General features: G+C 40.9%; 1 protein-coding gene across 1 annotated transcript; it reads left to right on the top strand.

Moving 5' to 3' along the window:
• The first annotated feature begins 10218 nt into the window (after positions 1-10218).
• Positions 10219-21069, top strand: LOC134440102 (izumo sperm-egg fusion protein 1). Its single transcript, XM_063190074.1, has 9 exons — positions 10219-10468; positions 10626-10700; positions 11604-11687; positions 11944-11964; positions 12613-12702; positions 16835-16953; positions 17920-18076; positions 18647-18818; positions 20850-21069. The coding sequence occupies exons 1-9, from the start codon at positions 10246-10248 to the stop codon at positions 20947-20949; spliced, it is 1041 nt and encodes a 346-aa protein (XP_063046144.1). The 5' UTR covers positions 10219-10245; the 3' UTR covers positions 20950-21069.
• The last annotated feature ends 367 nt before the right edge of the window (positions 21070-21436 follow it).

Here is a 21436-nt window from a genome sequence, read left to right as displayed (position 1 = left end):
ATTTGTTTCACATCAGTGCACATCAAATCAGTTGAACTTTGGTACTTTCTACACAACATGCAATGTTCAATACTTGGTTAGGACTCTCTCTGTCTTAATATTATTAATAATAACGGCCATGATGCGGTGCATGGGAGTAATGGAAGGCCAGATATCCTTGATGCTTTGCCGTCAGCTGTTTTTGTATAGCTGACCTGGTGTCCCACACTTCCCTCTTCAATATACCCGAAGATTTCCATGCCACGTTTTGGTGTTAACTCACCAGTTTAATTCTAACTCAACAGAAATTAAACCCCATTCATTTTCAATGGGGATTAATTTCTGGTTATTTAGAATTAAACTGGTGAGTTAGCGCCAAAACGTGGCATGGAAATCTACAGGGTATATTGAAGAGTGAAGTGTGGGGTACCAGGTCAACAAACAAGAACATCTGACAGCAAAGCATCAAGGATATCTGGGCTTCCATAACTGCCATGCACTGTTTTTCCATTGACTTCAATGTTAAACGCATCATGGCCATTATGAAGACAGAGAATGTCCTAACCAAGTATTGACCATTGCATGTTATGTAGAAAGTACCAAATTTCAACTGATTTAATGTGACCCGAATTTTCATGAAGAAAAATGTGATTTTATAACAATATTCTAATAATGCGAATTCCCCAATTCATGGGTTTTTTGAGCTGGAAGGCCAACGTATATAAAAAGAAAAAAAATAATGATTGGAATAGTTAAAAAAACTGGGCCATGAATCTACAATCCATGACAGTTTAACATTATTGATGGAATTATGGAAATAAATCAACTTTTTCATGGTATTCTAATAAAAAGGCCTGGAGCTGTATGTTAAGGCGTGCACATACAAGAGATATCAGTATGCACAATGCTGGAGGTACATGGCAACCAAGGCTCTGACTCTACTGCGATCTCAACATGGAAGGTCAGAAGATTGCCCCTTAGCGGCTTTGTCAATACTGCTTTGCACTTGTTTGTGTACCTTGTGTTCAGATGTGTTGCAGTGCACAAAATGGATATGAAATGCGCTTGACAACACTCGTACTCATATCCTGCAAGCACATTGCAATGCCACTTCAAAGATAAGGAGAGAAATTATATTACCTAGGTAGACTAACATGGCAGTAATAAAATAAATACAGAGTGTAACATTTGAAACCCATGCACAACACTACAGTCAGTCAGTCTGCTGCAGTGACTTTTTCCAAATTCAGAATGTGTTTTCAGATCACCACAGTTGACTAAGTTCACAATAAATGGCTGATGGTGATCATGGGTAGTCCAATATAGGACACTGCTGCAGTCGTATTACCTGTGACATTGAGCATGACTCCTGGCTTGCCTATCCACTTCTGTGTGACATAATTTGTCTCTATCCGGCAGTAATATGTATGCTTGGCATCTTCTCTGGTCACTTTAGCCACAGTCAGGGTACAGCTATTCCCTTGCGTGTTTTTATGACCACATTTCACCTTAACCCTATCTTTGTACATGTCAATGTTTACGATATCATCAGGTTGCTGAGAGTTTTTGTTGATCCAGAAAGCTTTTGTAACTGTGAGATGCCTGGGGAATTTGTAAGAGCAGGACAGTGTCACTAAGGATCCCTCCAGAGCACAGATGTGTTGAGGGCTGTAGGTGAGGTTCCATGTCTCTCCGTGAACTCCTACAACATACAAACAAACAAACAGATATATAACTACGGAACAGGCCGGCATAACTGTAGAGCTGTCCAGAACACAAATCTCTTGAGGGTTGTAAGATGACTTTCCATGTCTCACCATGAACTCTTACAAGAAACTAAAAAACTAAAACAAAGAAACAAAAAAGAAAAACATACAAATGCATTTTCCTTTTCTATTTCTTTCTTAAACAGCTCTATTGAAACCTGTAGGTGACACTCAATGTCTCACCAACTCATATAACAAAACAAAAAAACAAGCAAAAAAAAAATAATTAACAATCAAATACTGTGCATATATTCATATATTCAATTTCTTAACTAATTCTCCTTTAACCCAGTATGATACTGCCCTTGTTATGAATTAGATGTTACAAGAATGCCAAGTTGTAATGTATAACTAAAGCCACTGTGGAGTGTTATAATGGTGTAGGGAGAAAGGGGTTGGTTGTCACACGCGTCATATCTCTTTCTACTTGCCACTTCAGACTATTGTGCCCTTGCTGTCTGGGTCATTCCACGCCAAATCTCCGAATCATCCCGCACGACCATCTCAGATTTGGCAGAAAAAAATCAAGGAGGTTCACAAACGTCCCAATAGAAAAGTTGCAAAATTATAGCTCTCAACTCCTCATAGTTTTGTCATTAAAAATGTTTTTGTCATGTACCCCCTGACTTGTTTTGAACAGAGTTCTCAGAGAGCCCACTTTCAGGGGGGTACCTGACAAAAACATTTTTCATTTTGTGCGTGCTGCTGTACCTACCGAAATTGGTCATTAGTATTAGGAGGAGGGTGTATGTCCAGCCTGTTGTTGAGAGCCAAAGTACCTGTTAGTGGTGTAAAAGAAAAGAAGATGGGAATTAAATGTTTGCCGTACGTGTGTGTGTGTGTGTGTGTGTGTGTGTGTGTGTGTGTGTGTGTGTGTGTGTGTGTGTGTGTGTGTGTGTGTGTGTGTGTGTGTGTGTGTGTGTGTGTGTGTGTGTGTGTGTGTGTGTGTGTGTGTGTGTGTGTGTGTGTGTGTGCGTGCCTGCGTGTGTCTGTGTGTGTCTGTGTGAATGAATGATCGAATGAATGAACAAACAGTCCAACCAAAAAATGCCAAACTAAATGAACAAACAAATTATACACGCACACACACACACACAGGTCAGTGGCTGCTGGCCCAAGGACAGAGTCATTTTATGTTATAAGGACCCATTTCTGGCCCCTTCTCCACCTCCCCCACACACACACCAACTAGATCACCTGTGTATGCGTACGTATTGTAAATGAATACACAGACACACACACACACACACACACACACACTCAGAAACACATTATTCTGACACAAAGACATGTTATTGTACATGTGGACTCTACTCACCATGTTGCTGTCCGTGTGACACCTGCCCTGCTCTCGAGATAGACTCCAAGTGACACTGAAGTGCCTAACTATCCGAAGGCCTGCTGTGGTGTGTGCGTTTGTGTGCGTGTGTGTGTGTGTGTGTGTGTGTGTGTGTGTGTGTGTGTGTGTGTGTGTGTGTGTGTGTGTGTGTGTGTGCGTGTGTGTGTGTGTGCGTGTGTGTGCGCGCATGTGCGTGTGAGGTTGGCACAGATACTGATCTTGAAACTCATATGCTTCTCTCCCTCTTCCTTTTTTCTCCAGTTCTTTATTTTCTTTATTTGGTAATAATTGCCCACTGTGCACGTGCTGCACTACACCACAGTGACACAAGCCCACCACATATACACACATGCTTACGCACACACAGTCTCTCTCTCCCTCTCTCTCTCTCTCTCTCTCTCTCTCTCTCATGATAGGCACTTACGTATAACATACAGATATTCTTTGTAGTGTATTTACATGTATACACATGTAAAATCATTAACTTATGCAGTGCCAGTACTGTACATGATGTTACATTTTCCTACATGGGTTGTTACATCTTACTGAGACAGTAAAATGAAGTGTTACCTTGCAACAATTTATGAAATACATCAGAGACATGCAAATTGGAAAAACACACATTTACACAATCTACTACGTCACTGTATGTAACCAGCCCACACACCACTACCGGTATGTCACTTCTGCAGGAGACGAGATTGGGAAATGTGTGGTGGAGTTAAAGATGCGGTTCGTCTCAGCATGGAGAGCATACTTGGAAAATCTAATGTCATACTCTATACTGTTAAAATTAAGAGTTCCACGAAGAACCTTCATTTGTCACTCTTACTGTTTTCAGGCTGAGCAGAATGATGCCAGTTACTATAGGCACTAACGTGCTTACCTGCGAACCACCCGTGTTCATACCAGGCTCTGCACTTTTCCACACATGACTGTGTGCTACACGGATGAACCTGCCGATGACAAGTTGTCGTCATGGCTCGAAGAGACAAAAGAATTTGCATCGCAAACTAATTTTCCGCTTCTCGAATGCTCAGACTTGTGGCATGAACACGCTGGCCGGTGCAAGATTAGGTGTGGGAATGGGCACTGGCATGGTTCTCAGTCGGCCTGAAGGTGCCATCTGTGGAAAAGGCTACCTGGGAAAGTAGAGTGAAAGCCCACCTGCAAAACACCTATCGACATTGTGACACATCACCCTGTGCAAGGGGGCAGCTCCATACAGCTCCTCAAAGGAGCAATGTGGTGGGGCAGTACCCTACCATACTCAGGGTACCTCACCCTTATGAAAATGGACCATGGTTTTACTATGACAACTGAACCATGGTTTTTAGTTACTCATAGTTCATAGTCATAGTAGTCACGTTTTTTTGAGCACGGTTTGTGACTGGTTTAACTATTGATTGACTATAGTTCAACCATGGTTTAACTATGATTTGCCCATAGTTTAACTATGGATTTAACCATGATTTAACTATGAACTTATCATTGTTTAACTATGCAGAAAAGAACCATGGTTTTACGACAACTAACCATGGTTAATAGTTATTCATTACATTACAGTGAGCTGACACTTTTTTTTTTATCCGAAACGACTTACAGGCTATTGATTACAGTCCCAGAGTCAATGTTTGTTGACTTGCTCAAGGGCACTTCAGCCATGGATGGAGGTCTACGGATTGGTGAGGCCAAGATTTGAATCTGCAATCCTGTGATGTAGAGTCCAAATCCCTAGCCATTACACCACTTCTACTCACATGAAGTTATTCAGGGGTTTCATGTTTTCGTCAGTAACCAAGAAAACCATGGTTTGTGACTATGGTTTAACCATGCACCCCCTCTCCCCACCGTGTTTTTTAAAGTTTTTTTTCTTTTTTTTTTAACATGGTTTTGGGGGAACCATGGTTTATGGCAAAGAGGATTAAACCATAGGTTAAACCATAGTCACAAACCATGGTTATCATGGTTACACTAAAACCATGACTAACTATAATCCATGGTAAATCTATGGTAAAAAGCATTTATTAGTTTTCATAGTAGAATCATGGTTAATCTTTGTAAGGGCTACTACTATGACACCTACTGTACTAAAACTATGGTTGGTTGATAGTACTTAGAAGAATCACCATGAAACGTGGTGGTAAAACCATGGTTACTGCACTACAACCATGGTCGATTTTTGTAAGGGTACAGTAATCATGACATATCATGGTAGAACCATGTTACTGCATAAAAATCACAGTAATACCATAGTAAGCCATAGTACAATTATGGTAGGTCCAGAGTACTTAGAGTAATCAGGACATACCATGATAGAACCATGATAATCATAGTAATACCATGGTCCATTTACACAAGGGCAGTCACAGAGGAAGATGGGAAGCTGCTCTTAACCTTCAAGAAGCTAGTGAAGACTCAGCTCTTCCAAGAGAATTCCCTGAATAGCATAACTCTGCTCATCTCTCATCGCGGGCAACCTGCACTATACTTAATAAATGGGTCATTCCAGCTGGAATCAGCAAATGGTCCCCACTCGACCCCCTCGGATTTGCTTGGAAAAAATATATGTGATGGCTTCAACATCCAATAGAACATATCCACCATTGCAGATTTCAGCTGTGCATACTTTTTCCACAAAAAATCTGTAAATAAGGACACCCCCTCCCCCTGATTTGGCGTCACTGCCTGAGTGACCATATTCAGACTTAATTATCTCCAAAACTATTTGTGGTAGGTCCATTATTTTTTCAGGGCTAAGAGTCATAGACCTGATGAGCATACATTACAATTTGCAGCACTGTTTGTCAAATTACACCTTAATACTGGCCCTCTACTTTTCTTTGAAATTAAAATTGCAAGGGTTTTCAGATGTCCATAAAAACCTCAAATTTCAACATTCAAGGTTCATCCTTGGTACATGGTCAGATATGTGCCATGACTTTCACATCACATCATATTTGATATAAGGGTCCAATGGTTGTTGAGATGCAGAGGTCCAAAAAATGGGCAAAAACTAATTTATACCATTATTTGGAGCAATATTCCCAATCTATGACACCAGTTGTGAACTTGCTGTTTGGTGTCTCTGAAAGATAATATTATTATTCATAACATATCTAAAATTTGGGATGGTGTTTTGCCCCATTATTTTTATAATGAATTTTAAAAACTCATTCCTGTGTGACATGCAGGTGTACCTTAGGAGCCCTGTTACCTTAGAAAAAAATGGGTTTACTACACCTAAAATGAATAGCCAAGTCAGTGTACACTAAAACCTAAAATCTCTTATACCAAATAGGTGATTTTATACTTGTTCAGCTCAGTATTTCAGTATATCTGACTTAACCCTCAATTCCATCCTAAGAAGGTGGCCAATCCCCTTGATTTTTGTGTTCCATTTTCACACAAAGATGGCGGCTCATGGAGCCAATGGCATAGTTCCAAAATAGTTCCAGGAAGTCAGCATCAAGGGAAGGAAACAAAACACCATTGTTTGGAGCAATATTTCCAATATATGACAGCGGTTGTGAACTTGCTGTTTGTTGTTTCTCGAAGAGGATATTCTTATTAACAACATATCTAAAAATTGGGATGGTGTTTTGCCCCTTTATTTGTATAATGCCTTTTCAAATCTCAATGCAGTGTGGCATGCATCCCTCAAATCCATCCAAAGTGGCGTCATGAAAAAAACCCCCACCATTTTTTAGAGCAATACCTCCAAAGTATGACACCAGCTGTGAACTTGTTTTTTGTTGTGTCTGTAAGAGGATATTTTTATTAACAACATAGCAAAAAAAATAGAATGGTGTTTTGCCTCATTCCTTTTAATGATCGTAAAGCATTGCGGTGTGACATAAGCCTGTGATCAAATAGTGCAGAGGGAAGCGGAAGTGGTGAATTGTTCTGGGCCAAGGACATGGGGGAATCAAGATTGGGTACTCATTACATTGCATGTATTGGGAAGGGGTCTCTTCAGACTACTTTATCCTGGGCCCAGGCAAAGCTGTTTGTTCAGCTCAGTATTTCTGATTTTTTTTCAGGGATTCTGGCCTCATCTTTTTAAGTATGCTATCGGCCAGATGATCAAGTGACTACGCAACATGTTCTCACTGGCGCTACGTTAGCAATAAATTCAAGATGGTTGAGAGAAGTACCATTTTGAGAGAAGTAAAAAAAAACAACCTCTGGAAATAAAACAAGGTGTTGATATGATTTCCTTGATGCAACCTTGACTTCCTTGATGGTGATTTAATATTTGAAAAAAAAAAAGAAATGTATTAAACAAGTCAGGAACTTTCAATGCTCTGGCCTGTATACACACTTAACTTTCAATCACTTGCTGTATCTTATGAGTTGACTTTATAAGGTAGCTTGCCATTGTCAATGATGGTGTATTAGGTATCTGCATTCATATTGTTTTGTGCAACCATCTGTCATTGGCAATTCAATGAGTACCACCTGAATGAAACTTTGAATGAAACTTTATTGTCCTTGTACAGGTACAACGAAATCGGTATCCTGAAGGACGATGACAACATGGGTATTGATTTCAGTAAGGATACCACCACCATGCTCAGGGCACTTCGGTCAGGGGAGGATGATGGGGGGCGGGAAGTTCTACAATCAGCATACCTCTTTACAAACTGTCTCCTCCTATGTGTCATCTCTAATCAAATTTTACTTTCCTATGCGACCATAAAACAGTCCCACCCCCGCCAACAGTCACCGCGACAGAGGTACCCTGACTGTAGAACTGTGCCCCGCCCCCAATCCATCACCATATCTGAACGCTTTTGCATGCTGCAAAGCTTCCTTTCGGCTTCCATCATCTCACCTGGATCAATGTGATGATGAACTTTACAAGTAATGAACATTGTCTACAAGTATCCAAACCGTGATTGTTGTAATCACTGCTGCTAACCTGCAATCCACTTGTCAGCATTGCAGTGGTATAATATTATAATGATGCAAGCAGCTGAATTAGATCGCAACAATGTGACAAGAACCACATGGTTGTCTGGTGCCAATATGAACTTTTGTGCCTTCAATATTCACCTGGTATTGATTACTGCATGCAAGCAAACTCTTCTAACTAAAACTCCAGGACCATGCTGTCAAAATAGTCTGAGGGAATCTCTAGCCAGTATGAATTAAGTTATTTTGCAATACAGCTGATAAATTAATGAGTAAGACACAAGCTTCATAGCAAATATAAAGTTACAGGTGCTGATTGAAAGACTAGTTAGGATGGGAGTCCTTGTTGCAAACAAGAGTGCTACAATTCTTTAATCCTCTCCTATTTCATCACTTTATTCCAAGACTACTACCGATACCACTACCACTACTACTACTACTACTACTACTACTACTAAAATGATGATGATAATGATTATTATGATTTTACAATTAAAATAATTAATGTCTATCAAAGCCATGTGCAATGTGCTATTCTTGCTGTGTGGCACCAATCAATTCATTTACAAGTGTTATGGTTTCCCTAGAATTTGCTTTGTCATTCACAGGGTAGCCATCTTGTTTTCACTATTAAGGTGACATCAGAGCCATGGATTTGAGAGTTGTGACAAGTCGGTTGGTGACATGGTCCTCATAGCTTCAAGTAATTGTAGCCAATTGAGATTTTGAAGTCCGTTATAAAAAGAATGAGGCAAAACACCATCCCAATTTTTTAATATGTTGTTAAAAAAAACATTCTCTTTCAGAAACACCAAACAGAAAGTTCCTAACTAGTGTCATAGATTGGAAATATTGCTCCAAACATTGGTGCAAATTAATTTTTTCCCATCTTTGGACCTCTGTATCTCAACAACCATTGGAGCCTTTTGTTAGATATACTATGATGTGAAAGTCATGGTACATATCAGACCATTTACCAAGGATGAACCTTACATGTAGAACTTTGAGGTTTTTACAGACATTTGGAAACCCTAGAACATATGATATCTACAAAAAGTAGAGGCACATTATTATGGTGTGATTTGACTTACAGTGCTACAAATTGTAATATATGATACTCAGGTCTGGGACTCTTAGCCCTGAAAATATAATGAATCTGACACAAATAGTTCTGGAGATAATTGAGTCTGAACATGGTCACTCATGCAATGTCGCTAAAACAAGTGTAGGGGGTGTACTTATTTACAGATTTTTTGTGCCAAAAGTATCCAGAGCTGAGTTCTGATATTGTGGATATGATCTATTGGATGTTTAAGCCATCACATACATTTTTTTCAGGCAATTCCGAGGGGGTCGAGTGGGAGATTTTTCTGAAATTTGCTGATTCCAGCTGGAATGACCCAAATCCTCTTTTTCTGCTCTCTATCTGTTCTAATTTACTTGGATACTGCTGTACTCTGCACTGACCCGAACTCTTGCTTGAATGTCCTCCTTGTAAGTCACTTTGGTCCAAAGTGTACGGTAAATGTAATGCAATTAATCTTTTTCCTATTGTCATTATTACTGTTGTGTGCTGTATCCATTGTATATAATGCAAGGTAAAAAGTATACTTTTATTTCGCAATATGACATGTAAAGGCACCAGGGCACATGGAATTATAAATCAATAATACTCTATATCAAATATCTGGGTTGACCAATTTTAGACTGATACCAACAAGTTGGGAAAGCATGGGTGCATTCCAATATGCAACGAAGACAATTTTTGGGTGACTATTCTTCATTCACCATCCAGTTTGCAAATGAGACAATTGCTTTAAAATTGAGCTTTTGTTAGCTGTGGTGTAGTCTACCTTTTTATGGTGTGTATACTGTATATTTGAGATTTTTTTGAAGTGGGTTGTATATATTTGTGCCATTCAAAACAATGGATCAATCAATTTTAAGTGGGTATACTGAAATCCCTGGTCAAGAAGACTACACCACTGGTTGTTAGTGATGTCATCACGACATATTACTTCCTGATACTAGGCCACAAGCACAAGCGGAGGATGCAAGGTTGCACATTGGAACGCACTCCATGTCAGTAGGCCTGCAGCACACCTGAGTTGCTGAACTGCTTTATGACATTACCATCATTTTACATCAGCTTTGTGACATCACCATTAGAACCCCACCTTTGTTTGTTTGATGGTATTTTCAGTTCCAACACAAACAGTTAGCTCTCTATGAAGGAAGATCAACATGTATCGGTGCAGTCTAGCTGTTTTGATTTTAGTCTTTCTTAGGGCCTTACTAACAGTTCTTTCTTGTTTGCAGTGTGATCGTGTGGTGGTACTTTTCCATGACGAGTTTTTACTGAACCAGCCAAATCTCACGATACAAGAGGAAATAGAATTACGAGCCATCATCGATCAAGCCTACGAAAGTTTTCAACAATCCAGCTTGCCTTACCAAGGAGTCATCGGTATTTGCAATCATATAGTTGCCTCACCAATTTTCAATGTTTGCTGCTTTGATAAATTAGTGTTGCCTCAACCTGTTTACCATGGCTCTATGTGCATATCCAATGTCCAGACACATCTTGTTATTGTATATGAGTGAAGGGTTTAAACTGTTTCCAGATCCCACCGGCCTGAACCGGGCTCGCACAGAGTACCACAACGAGTTTGATCGCTTCTGGGATGAGGACCGAGGAGGTGAGGCAAGCATAAATGACACTTCCTTAAAGGTATAGTGTATGGAATTTTGGCCGTGTATAATAAATAAATAAATAAATAAATAAATAAATAAATAAATAAATAAATAAATAAATGAATGAATGAATGAATGAATGAATGAATGAATGAATGAATGAATGAATGAATGAATGAATAAACAAACCAACAGCAGCAACAAAAAGCCTGGAGGCACTTGTCCAATTTGAAATAATTTCTATTGATTACTATGTTCAAACTAACCTACAGAAAAACCCTGCCCAATATCTTTGAAAAAGTAAATTCCTGGCAACCCTGGAGCCACCCTCTACTTTTTGCACTTTCTTTTGCCTGTGTGGCACAACATACTGTCAGGGTAGTGTATTTGGATAAAGACAGCACAATGACATGTCCACACCACACGGGCGTGCCGACTAACTTTTGGGGCTCTGGGTCTAGAAGGGTCAGGGGTCAGAGGGCCACGAGGGGGCACTGAGGCCTGCTCAAGGATTACAGAGTGCATTTTAATATGCGACCTTGCCTCCTCTACTTGTCTCTTCCACTTGCTTCTTGTCATGATGACATCACTGACAACAGCATTACATTTCAATATCTTGCAAAAGCTCAATTGTAGAGTCTTTTTCTCATTTGCAATTGGGATGGTGAATGAAAAACAGTCCCTCAAAAGTTGTTGTGGCTAGGCTGACAGCTGGGAAACTTTATCGTTTTCTCCATGGAGGAGGGGCCAGGAGGCGGGACGAGGAGACAAGCGCAAGTGGAGGAGGCAAGGTCACATATTAAAACGCACTCACAGAGATAGGTTCCTGAAGTTCTACCAAACACAAGCTGGATGTTTATTGTGTGTCCTTTCTGTTTGACTGCTCTTTTTTTTTGTTTTTTGGAAAGACAACATTCAGGCGGACATGTTGACAATTGTGACAAAAGGACAGGAGATTCTGGAAAAGCACCTGGAGAGCTTCTTTAATGACAGTGAGGATGGACACACACACACACACACACACACACACACACACACACACACACACACACACACACACACACGCACACACATTAACCAACGTGTACAAATAAATATATTATTAGGCCTATTATTATTATTAGTAGTAGTATTATTATTATCATCATCATTATTATTATTATTATTATTATTATTATTATTATTAATATTCAAGGCATTTTATCAGATTTCAAAGTCATCATGGAATCTCTATCTCTATGCCCTCAGGTCTGTGTCCAAACGAATGTGGTGAGTAAATATTTCAATCTTATATTCCCCTCTCTCTCTCTTTTTTATTCTCCTTCTAAAGGTAGGCTACACTGTGCAGAAAATGGTCAGAAAAGGTACTGCAACTATGCTGCTCATTGAAAGTGGGCTGCCTATTGCCAAATTTGATCTTTACATGAAAGTGTACTAAGTAATAAACACATATTTTCTAGTAAGATCCAAGTACAGTCATTTTTGCAGCTAAAAATGGCTATTTTTGGAAATTCAAAATGGTGGACCATGGAGAAGATCCCCCTTTTCATGTATGAAAAGTGCATTTTTCAGTCATAATGAATACTTTGAATTTGATGGTGGTGGGCAGTATTAATGAATAAGGTAACATTAGTGAATGGGCAGCATACGTTCTGGAAATAAATAAATCAAAATCTCACACAGTGTCCCTTTAAGCAAACTTTTGATAAACTTTTTGCCTAATAATTTTCCTGCGTCCCTCACCTCCCAAATCCCTAATGTATCTGTGCGCATGCGCGTGTGTGCGTGTGTGTGTGTGTGTGTGTGTGTGTGTGTGTGTGTGTGTGTGTGTGTGTGTGTGTGTGTGTGTGTGTGTGTGTGTGTGTGTGTGTGTGTGTGTGTGTGTGTGTGTGTGTGCGTGTGTGTGTTTTGATCCAGGTGTGTTTAATCAGACGTTGATGAACTGTGACAACTGTGAATATGAGGAGCGCATTTGCCAACCACAGGACCCTCCTAACGACTGTAATGGTATAGCATGCACAGACCCACCCACCCATGCACACGAACACACGTACACATGCACACACGCACACACTAGGGTGCATCAAACGCCCCAGCGTTTGGAAATCCTACTCTGCTTTTGCAAAAGTGTTCCTTTGTATTAACACAACACCCTTGTAAAATATTTTGGTTAATGTTAAAGGGTGGCACAATATGCTTGAAATTTTAAATGGCAGTCAGGGGTCTAAATTAACACCCGCCAAATGCGGGTGGAATTTAATTTTGGTTGGTGGAGAAAATGATCTACCCGCCAATTTGGCTGGTAGCGCCCGACTGGAATAGGAATGCCGAAACCGCTGCTTCTATAATAAACCCAACGACGGCAAGGTTTCCTACATTACCCATGGACACCTGACATGATGTAGCCTACAGCCATTGGTTAGTCATTTAATCACAGTAACGTAGCCTTACACCTATTAGCTGCCTGCTTCACTGCGCGCACCAGAGCCACTGCTTGTTTGAAGAGCAGAGAGATTCTGAAAGCGGTTCGTGGTATCGGCTCGTGCTGAATTCAGTTTCAATAATATGACAAGCACGGGTTACTTCTGTTTTGTAGGTTTTGTACGGGTGATACAGAATGCCGTGATAGTAACAGCAAGGTTCTGTGTCGGTGAATGCTAGTAATAGTAACAGAGACGTTCAAATGGAGTGGTGGTGGAGCGAATCCGAGAAGGACAGATGAGATCTGTGCCTGTCAGTTTATGAGCGTAGCTGTCAGTCAGAAGTCGTCTGACATTTTCTTAGTCCTGGCGCAATTGAATGTAGTTACTGATTCGGAAAGCCCACACCATCGGAAAAGGGCAGACCTTGCATGGATGTGCGAGTGCGTGGGGGGGAAAAAACTACAGACTATGGAAGTAACAAAGAAAGCGAACAGTTCCGTGACCTGGCGTAATTGCCACTGGTCATTTTGTTGCGCGTGGTATGAGCTGAATTCCTGGAGGAAATTAAGGTGTCTAGCTGGATACTACTGTACAGAAACACATAAGACATCATACACTTTATTGCACAACATGTGTGTTTGAGTGCGTGTGTGTTCGTGTTCTCTCCATCTCTTCCCCTCCGCTCCCCTCTCTTCTGTGCATGGTCCATAGTATTTGGCTGTGTGTTGAAGGCATGCTGTGTTTTTTGTGAGGTTTAGGTTTCTACTGTAGGCTTACAGTATGTGAGGTTTGAGTGAGGGTGTGTGGGGATGTGACGGTTTGTGGTGATGGCTGTGTTTGGTTAGTGCTATGTTAAAGGTCTGGCTTGTAGTGTGATTCACTGTTTTTAGTGGACATTAACTCATTGGCTGCCTTAGCCGTCGAATGACGTCATTTCGAATAGTGACGCCCCCTGCCTTCGACGTCGTTCGCCGATAATTGCGTTTTTTTACAGCCACGCCTTGAGGACGGTCTGACCTATGTTGTGTATTAATTTCACGCCTCTAGTCATGTTCTAACTGTTCCTGTAGGTGGCAGAAGTGTCCGCTCACATCAAGAGGAAATGTCAAGACAAAAACATCCCTTTTTACTATTATAATCTCAAAAGTAGCATAGCAAAATCATTTTTGAAAGTAAAGCACCTGTGACAGTAGTCTACTTTCTTGCCCTCTGATTTTAACACAGGTATTCTACTGACTTTAGTGTCTGACAAAAAAAAAAACTTGCTCTCATGACCAAAATACACCCCCCTGTTGCCATCTAGCTAGTAGGAATTGCAACTAGCTTGCCCAAAATACACCATGTTCAACCAGAGATGATCTGTGTGGCAACTGTTTCATTTTGGATAATGTGATCAGCCTACACAACATCAGGATGATGCCTACAAAAGATCATCTAACAGGAAAATGCACGGGACTAGTGGTCACCTCAGTTGGGAATGTTTGGCTATTGTTTGCTACGCTAGCTAGCTAGCACGAAATCGCTAACAACTTACAACTAAGCCTAAATAAAGGAGCCTTGGTAAGTCAACTATTTTTACTCATTCTACAGTTGCAGTTATGGATCTGTATAGTATGATCAGCTTACTGTATCATCAAAAAGACAGGGGGGTTGCAGATTCTTGGAACAGAGCAGGCTAGCCTTTGTGTCTGGTCAGATACATTCAGCTCACATGAGAAAGCATTGCACTTAGCCTCAGACCAGCTAGCCTTCCCCACTCCAATCGGCTTGTGAAATGTTGGATATGTGATCAGTACTTTATCAAAAGAAAATTCATTGAACAATATATGACAAGATCACTATAGCAGAAACATGATGACAGTAATCATCAATCTGCAAATTGTCCGCTCTGCCAAAGAAGCAGCAGTAAGCTAAGTTGTGCTGCCTGCCTGCCTGCCTGCCTGCCTGTTCACAGGTACAGGAGGGAAGTTAGGGAACAAATCAGCTTTGATTTGTTCCCCAACGAGAGGACGACAGGCTAAACAGAGGGACAGTATTTCTGTGAGTTTAGTATTTCACATGAGTTACATGCACCTGTTGTCATGATCCATTGTGCGCGCCAGCAACAAACCAAAACACTCTTGTTTTCAAGCCCACCCCCATTATATTTCAGTACATTATTAGGTTGAAAAGACCATACAAACGATCTTTTGTTCTGGCTACAGATGACAGGAGACTCTGTAATAGCATCTGATAGGTTTGGAGTTGTTAGGACGGTGTCATTATGAGCAAAAACACTTGCAATTATAGGTCAACTTCAAATGGCGTTTTCTCAGCTTTTTGGCTAGAAACCAGCATTTTGGCGAATTCCACTTATTTTCAACAGATGATTATGAAAGAACGGAAAGGGGTAGAGAGACACCGTTTTTTTCTGATGACAGATGAGCGTCTAATCTGTGTTTTGATAGGTATGGTGTTGACATAGACACAGAACTCAATTTTCTGTGAGCCTCCAAAAAACACCCAAAATGCTGAAAAATCTCTGGCACTCTGGGTTACTCTTTTATGAAAATGGCTGGCAGCCAATGAGTTAAAGGGGTATGCCACTATTTTGGGGCTTAATACAGTTAACATTGTTGCCCAGGGTTTATAAAGGTGGTAAAGTGTGTTATTTTTCATGTAAGTCGTTGTCTTGCTTTAAGACAAGTTAAAAGGCGGAGCATGTCACTAAGCTAGTGAAAGTCAATGGATCCATGTAGCATGCTACATGCTACAGTGATGCATTGACTTTCACTAGCTTAGCTACACAACCCCTCTTTTAACTTGTCTTAAAGCAAGACAACACTTAACATAAAAATAAGACACTTTATCACCTTTATAAACCCCGGCCAACAATTGTAACTGTATTAAGCCCCAAAATAGTGGCACACCCCTTTAAAGAAAAACTAATGAAATGGATTGAGTAAGAAAAATTAAACAGAAGTTAAAAAATATTTTTAACGTTTATATAGGCCTATGTAAAGGCCTATTAGTATGTATATTCTTTATTTGTGTTGTGGAAATAGTTGAATAAAATAATTTAAAAAAAAAACACACACATAGGCCTAGTTTATTTTGGCAAGATTTTTTTTTTTTTTTTTTAATGGTTAGTTGAAGTTCTATTTGGCTGGTAAGAAAAAATATCTACCAGCCAAATTGGCTGGTGGTGGAAAAAGTTAATTTAGAGCCCTGATGGCAGTGGATGGGTGATTTTAGCCAAATCCTTGAAAAAGTGTGTTTTTACACTATTTTGGTCAAAACTAGTAAAGAGAATCATTTGGAAGAATGTTCCAGTTCCCTTTCCACTTTCCCAGATTTGAAATTCCCTGTGCGTGTTTTTTTTTAGTCTTCCTTCAGCAATTTGCCCCAGCCATTTGCTAACATTTTAGCCATGTTCGAACACCCATGTATTCATCCTTTAGCCATTTGTTGGGTTTTGATGTCCTGGGGAAATAAAGAAGCAACTGGAGCATTCTTCCAAATGACTGCCCTAACTGTTTTTTGATTAAAACAGGAGTTCTGATAGTGCAAAGGAACAATACTGCAAGAGCAGAGTGGGATATTCAAAAGTTTTCATTTTCGAGGGGCGTTTGATGCACCCTAGCACACACGCACACAAACACAGCAGCCACAAGACCCCTCTAGTGGGGTCTAATTGCGTGCGTGCGTGCGTGCGTGCGTGCGTGTGTGTGTTTTAGACCAGTCTCTGTGGGCAGAGGAAGGGGATCAGGTGCTGTTGGACTGCTTTCTTCCTTGGCATAGTCTGGTGAGGGGAGCAAAGGACTACCATTACTCCTGGAGAAATAACACTTACAATGTGAGTCTACACTACACACGCACGCATTGCCTGCATGCCTGGGCGCGCGCACACACACACACACACAGACACAGACACAGACACACACACACACACACACACACACACACACACACACACACACACACACACACACACACACACACACACACACACACACACACACACACACATCTGAGGAGTACTGGTGATGACGCAAACACACACACACTCACACCTGAACGCACACACACATTTATTTATTATTTTCCTTAAATTGACATGGGGGATCTGATGTAGCCTGGTGTGTAGCTTCAGCACCCCCTGGTGGAGCAGAGCTACACACACTACCGTCTGGCACTCAGCCGTAGAGCACGCTCCGTCTCCAGACAGAAAATAGACGGAGCATGTATTGCTTCAATATAAACGGCAGCTCACATTGAGGAGTCGTAGGACAGATTATAGACTATATTGACTCTTTGGAGATGAACAGGAAGGTTTTTTGAAGGAATTTGGCGATGAGGCCGCGCAGAAGCAATAAATGCTCCGTCTATTTTCTGGCTAGAGATGGAGCGTGCTCTATGGCTGTGTACCAGACAGTAGCGTGTGTAGCTCTGCTCCACCAGGGGGCGCCGAAGCTACACACACTGTCTGGTGTGAACCAGGCTAGATCTGAGGATGGATCTGTAGGTGCCGGTGTGTTGAGTCCTAATTCCAACCTCATGCAGGGCTTAACCACACAGGACACTGCATGTCAAAATATCATGTATGGGTAACTCATATTATGAGAAAAAGGATAGAGGATGACACTGAATACAGCAGGCCTTCATGACTGGGTGGGCTGTACTCTCTCTCTCTTCTCTCTCTCTCTCTCTCTCTCTCTCTCTCTCTCTCTCTCTCTCTCTCTCTCTCTCTCTCTCTCTCTCTCTCTCTCTCTCTCTCTCTCTCTCTCTCTCTCTCTCTCTCTCTCTCTCTCTCTCTCTCTAGGGTACATCTGAGGAGGATGGGTTTCAGATGCTAGTGGTGACTCCTGAGCCCAACATCATGCTGAGCCAGCTGACTATGGCTGAGGGAGGAGTGTACCGCTGTGTCTTCCAGAGTAGAGGCGGTACTGTCTACTCCCGCACTCACTTCACACTCAATGGTAAGACAACAATAATGAAGCAGCAAGGAGGAACTCGCACACCACTGATGCCGATGCATAAAGAATTTGAATGCATAAGGAAAATAAAGAAGGTGCTACCCAGTGAAGTGCAAAACGTTTCTGGTCCTTCAGACCATCATCAGTGCCATTAAAATTCTTTATGCGTCGGCATCAGTGGTGTGCGAGTTCCTCCTTGCTGCTTCATTGGATTACTTTGTGGAACCTACGCACCCTCCCGGCTACAAACCTAAAGGCGCGACACCCCTTTGGAGTAGAAAAGATAACAATAATGACAATAGCAATACTAACATATTATTATTATTGTTATTATTGTTGTTGTTGTTCTTGTTGTTGTGGTTGCTGTTATCATTATTATTATTTCAACAGTGTCTTCAGAAGATGCAAAGGAGAGTATTCATTCCTCCTTTCTTGTTCTTGCTATGCAAGGTGGATTGGTATATGGTCACAATTATTTGACACATTCGCTCTCTCTGTCTATCTCTCTTACTCTGTATGTCTGTCTGTCTGTCTCTGTCCCTCTGCTCTCCACCCCACCCACTCTCTCTCTAGTGTCTGCAGAGCCGCTGACCACCCCTCGCCCCTTTCTGACTCTCCCCCCAGGACCAACAGGGCCTGGGGATGGGGTGAAGCCGAAGATACCTCCACACATCCTCACCACCTCGCTGGCACTAGTCTCTGGACTTAGCCTGGCTGGTTGCCTCACGGTGGTCATTGTTCTAGGGTAAGATACACACGCGCATGCACACACACACAAATGTGCACACATGCAGACAGCCCGCCCCATATATGATGTTAATATATATATATATACACTCTAAGAAAATTTCCCTGCAAAATAACGGCAGTTACTGGCAATTATATTTACCTGTAATTCTACTGTTATTTCACACCAAAAATCAAATACAGCTCATTGCTGTTTAATGTAACACAGTATATAACATTTTTTCAGCAGCAATTGAACTGTTAAATAACAGTACTCTACAGAAAAATAACAGTACATTTCAGTTAAAAAGTTGAATTGTACTGTGTGATGACAGGCAAATACTGGGTCATAGTTGTATTCATGAATATGGCCATGGCAACTTCCCACCCCACCCATCATTCTCCATAACTGTGGTACCCTGGCCATGTTACCACCCCACCCTCCCATCGTTCACCATGACTGGAGTGCCTTGAGCATGATACTATGTCGCAATGCTGTATTGAGAAAATGGTTTGCGGTGGTCCTTTGAAAGTGTGGGCATGAATAAAATTTCAGAGTACGCAGTGCTATGTTACAATGATAGTGTGCAAGATGGGCTTTTTACTGTATCTCTTGATGAGCCAATGATGAATATAGCATTGGTCAGTCTTTAAAAAAATAATTTGCACCAAGTAGCACAGCAAACAAGCAGCACTACAAGCTAGCTCTCAAAGCAATGCCTAATTTGCAGCAGGCACATTATATGCAACAATGCCACAAATGATGCCACATACAGCAAGCTTTCACAAAGAGGAAAGTGTGCAAGCATGTAAGCAAGCTTGTAGGCAAACAAGTGCTATGCTGTGCCATGCAGGCCAGCCAGCAGGCAGGCAAGCAACTGAAGTGTTGATAGTCCAGATTTATATACAGGTGCAAGAGTACCATGTGACCAGAGTCATCAGGCCCTTGGCAGGTGACGCCCGTAATTGAATAATGGCATAACAGCCCTACTCAGGTGAGGCCAGGCACTGATTAGCAGATTGGTTTAGATGGGGCTGCTTGTTGCAAGAGTGTTACAAGTTCTTAAAATGTTTCAGCCATTCACACTTTCATCACTATCAAAATGCATGTGCTACACACACTTTGCTGCATTTCCTTAGAAATTGTTTCATCATGCTTGATAGTATCAGATAATCTTTAACCAGTCAGAATGACTTCAGTTCTTCAGGTGGTATTGAAGTTTGATGGTGATCACGGACAAGTGGAGGATGAATGAGTTTCAATGGTGCTGCCTAAAATAACTTGTTATTTTCTAGAGATGCACCGGATCCGGTTCCGGTTCCGGATCCGTCAGGATAATAGAGTTTTTCACAGGGTCCGGGTCCGGCAGGATCTTAAGCAGTGGATCCGGTATCCAGCATGTTACCTAAAAATCAGGGTCTGGTGCATGTCTAGCCTAGGCTTTTCAGTCTTTCACAACCCCAATCACTGCATGGAGTGAAATCCCTTTGGAAGCGGCTATTGCAGGCAGTGTGGCAATAAGCCAATGAGTCTAAAAAATAGTTTGCGCCAACGTAATAAAAAGGGCCCACGTGTGCGAGTAGACTATATGTTTCGACCCTTTTGTAGGATCCGGTATCCGGTTCCGGGTCCGGCAGGATCTTATTCAGTGGATCTGGTATCCGGCAGGATCCTAAAAATCAGGATCCGGTGCATCTCTAGTTTTTTCCACAACGGCGAATACTGCTATTGTGCAGTACTTACTGTTTATGCTCAATATGTGACTCAAAGTAATATTTTCACAGTAGTTGTCTGTTTTTTCGAAAAACAGTAGAATGCTGTTGCAGAATTGCCGTAAATAAACAGCTATTTGTTACAGTGTATATATTAAACGTCTTACTTCTTTTGGGCCTCCATTATATGCAAGGCCCCTGGTGACTCTTTCCCACTCACCATCCGCCCCCCTATTACGACACCCCTGGTAACAAGGTTTATATATATAAAAAAAAAATCTCAAAAGAAAGTTGCAATAATTTACTGTAAAAAGCGTCTTTTTACTTTTCTCCACAGAAAGGTGATGTGGAGACGCTACAGGACAGAGAAGTGGAGGAGTGGACATGGGGGAGGGGAAGAAGAGAGAATGGAACTGATGACCATGGTAGCGGAGTGAGAGCAATGGATGGAATAGAAGGAATGGAAGAGGTCAAATATGAATATTATGGCCTATTTTATTATTATTATTCTGAAAGAGACAACTAGAGTATATTAAATAAATTGCATGGATACTTGATGAGTGAGATGGTTAACATTTAATTGTTTATTCACATAAATAATAATACAATTTCAATTGATCAATTAAATAATTAATGCTAAATGAAAGAATAAAATGACAATTTTGCACAAAGTGAGATATGTTCATTATTTGCTTTTTTCTAAGTTCTTATTTTAGAATTTATCTTACAGTATATAAACTTTATGAATACAAATGCCGATGGTAACAAAGAAGCAAACAAGAAAACTAATTCATTTTTTACAATTTTAATAACAATACATTTCTAAGTATTATCTATAGTACACATTTCATACAAATCCTTTCAAACACATAACAAAATGGTGGATTTGCAACTGATAATGACCTATATTATCTAATTTTCCTC

The sequence above is a fragment of the Engraulis encrasicolus genome, chromosome 1 (assembly GCF_034702125.1).
Source record: "Engraulis encrasicolus isolate BLACKSEA-1 chromosome 1, IST_EnEncr_1.0, whole genome shotgun sequence".
In the NCBI taxonomy this organism is placed as follows: Eukaryota; Metazoa; Chordata; class Actinopteri; order Clupeiformes; family Engraulidae; genus Engraulis; species Engraulis encrasicolus.
Note: the sequence above shows the minus strand (reverse complement) of the source record. Positions and strands in the feature narration are given on the sequence as shown.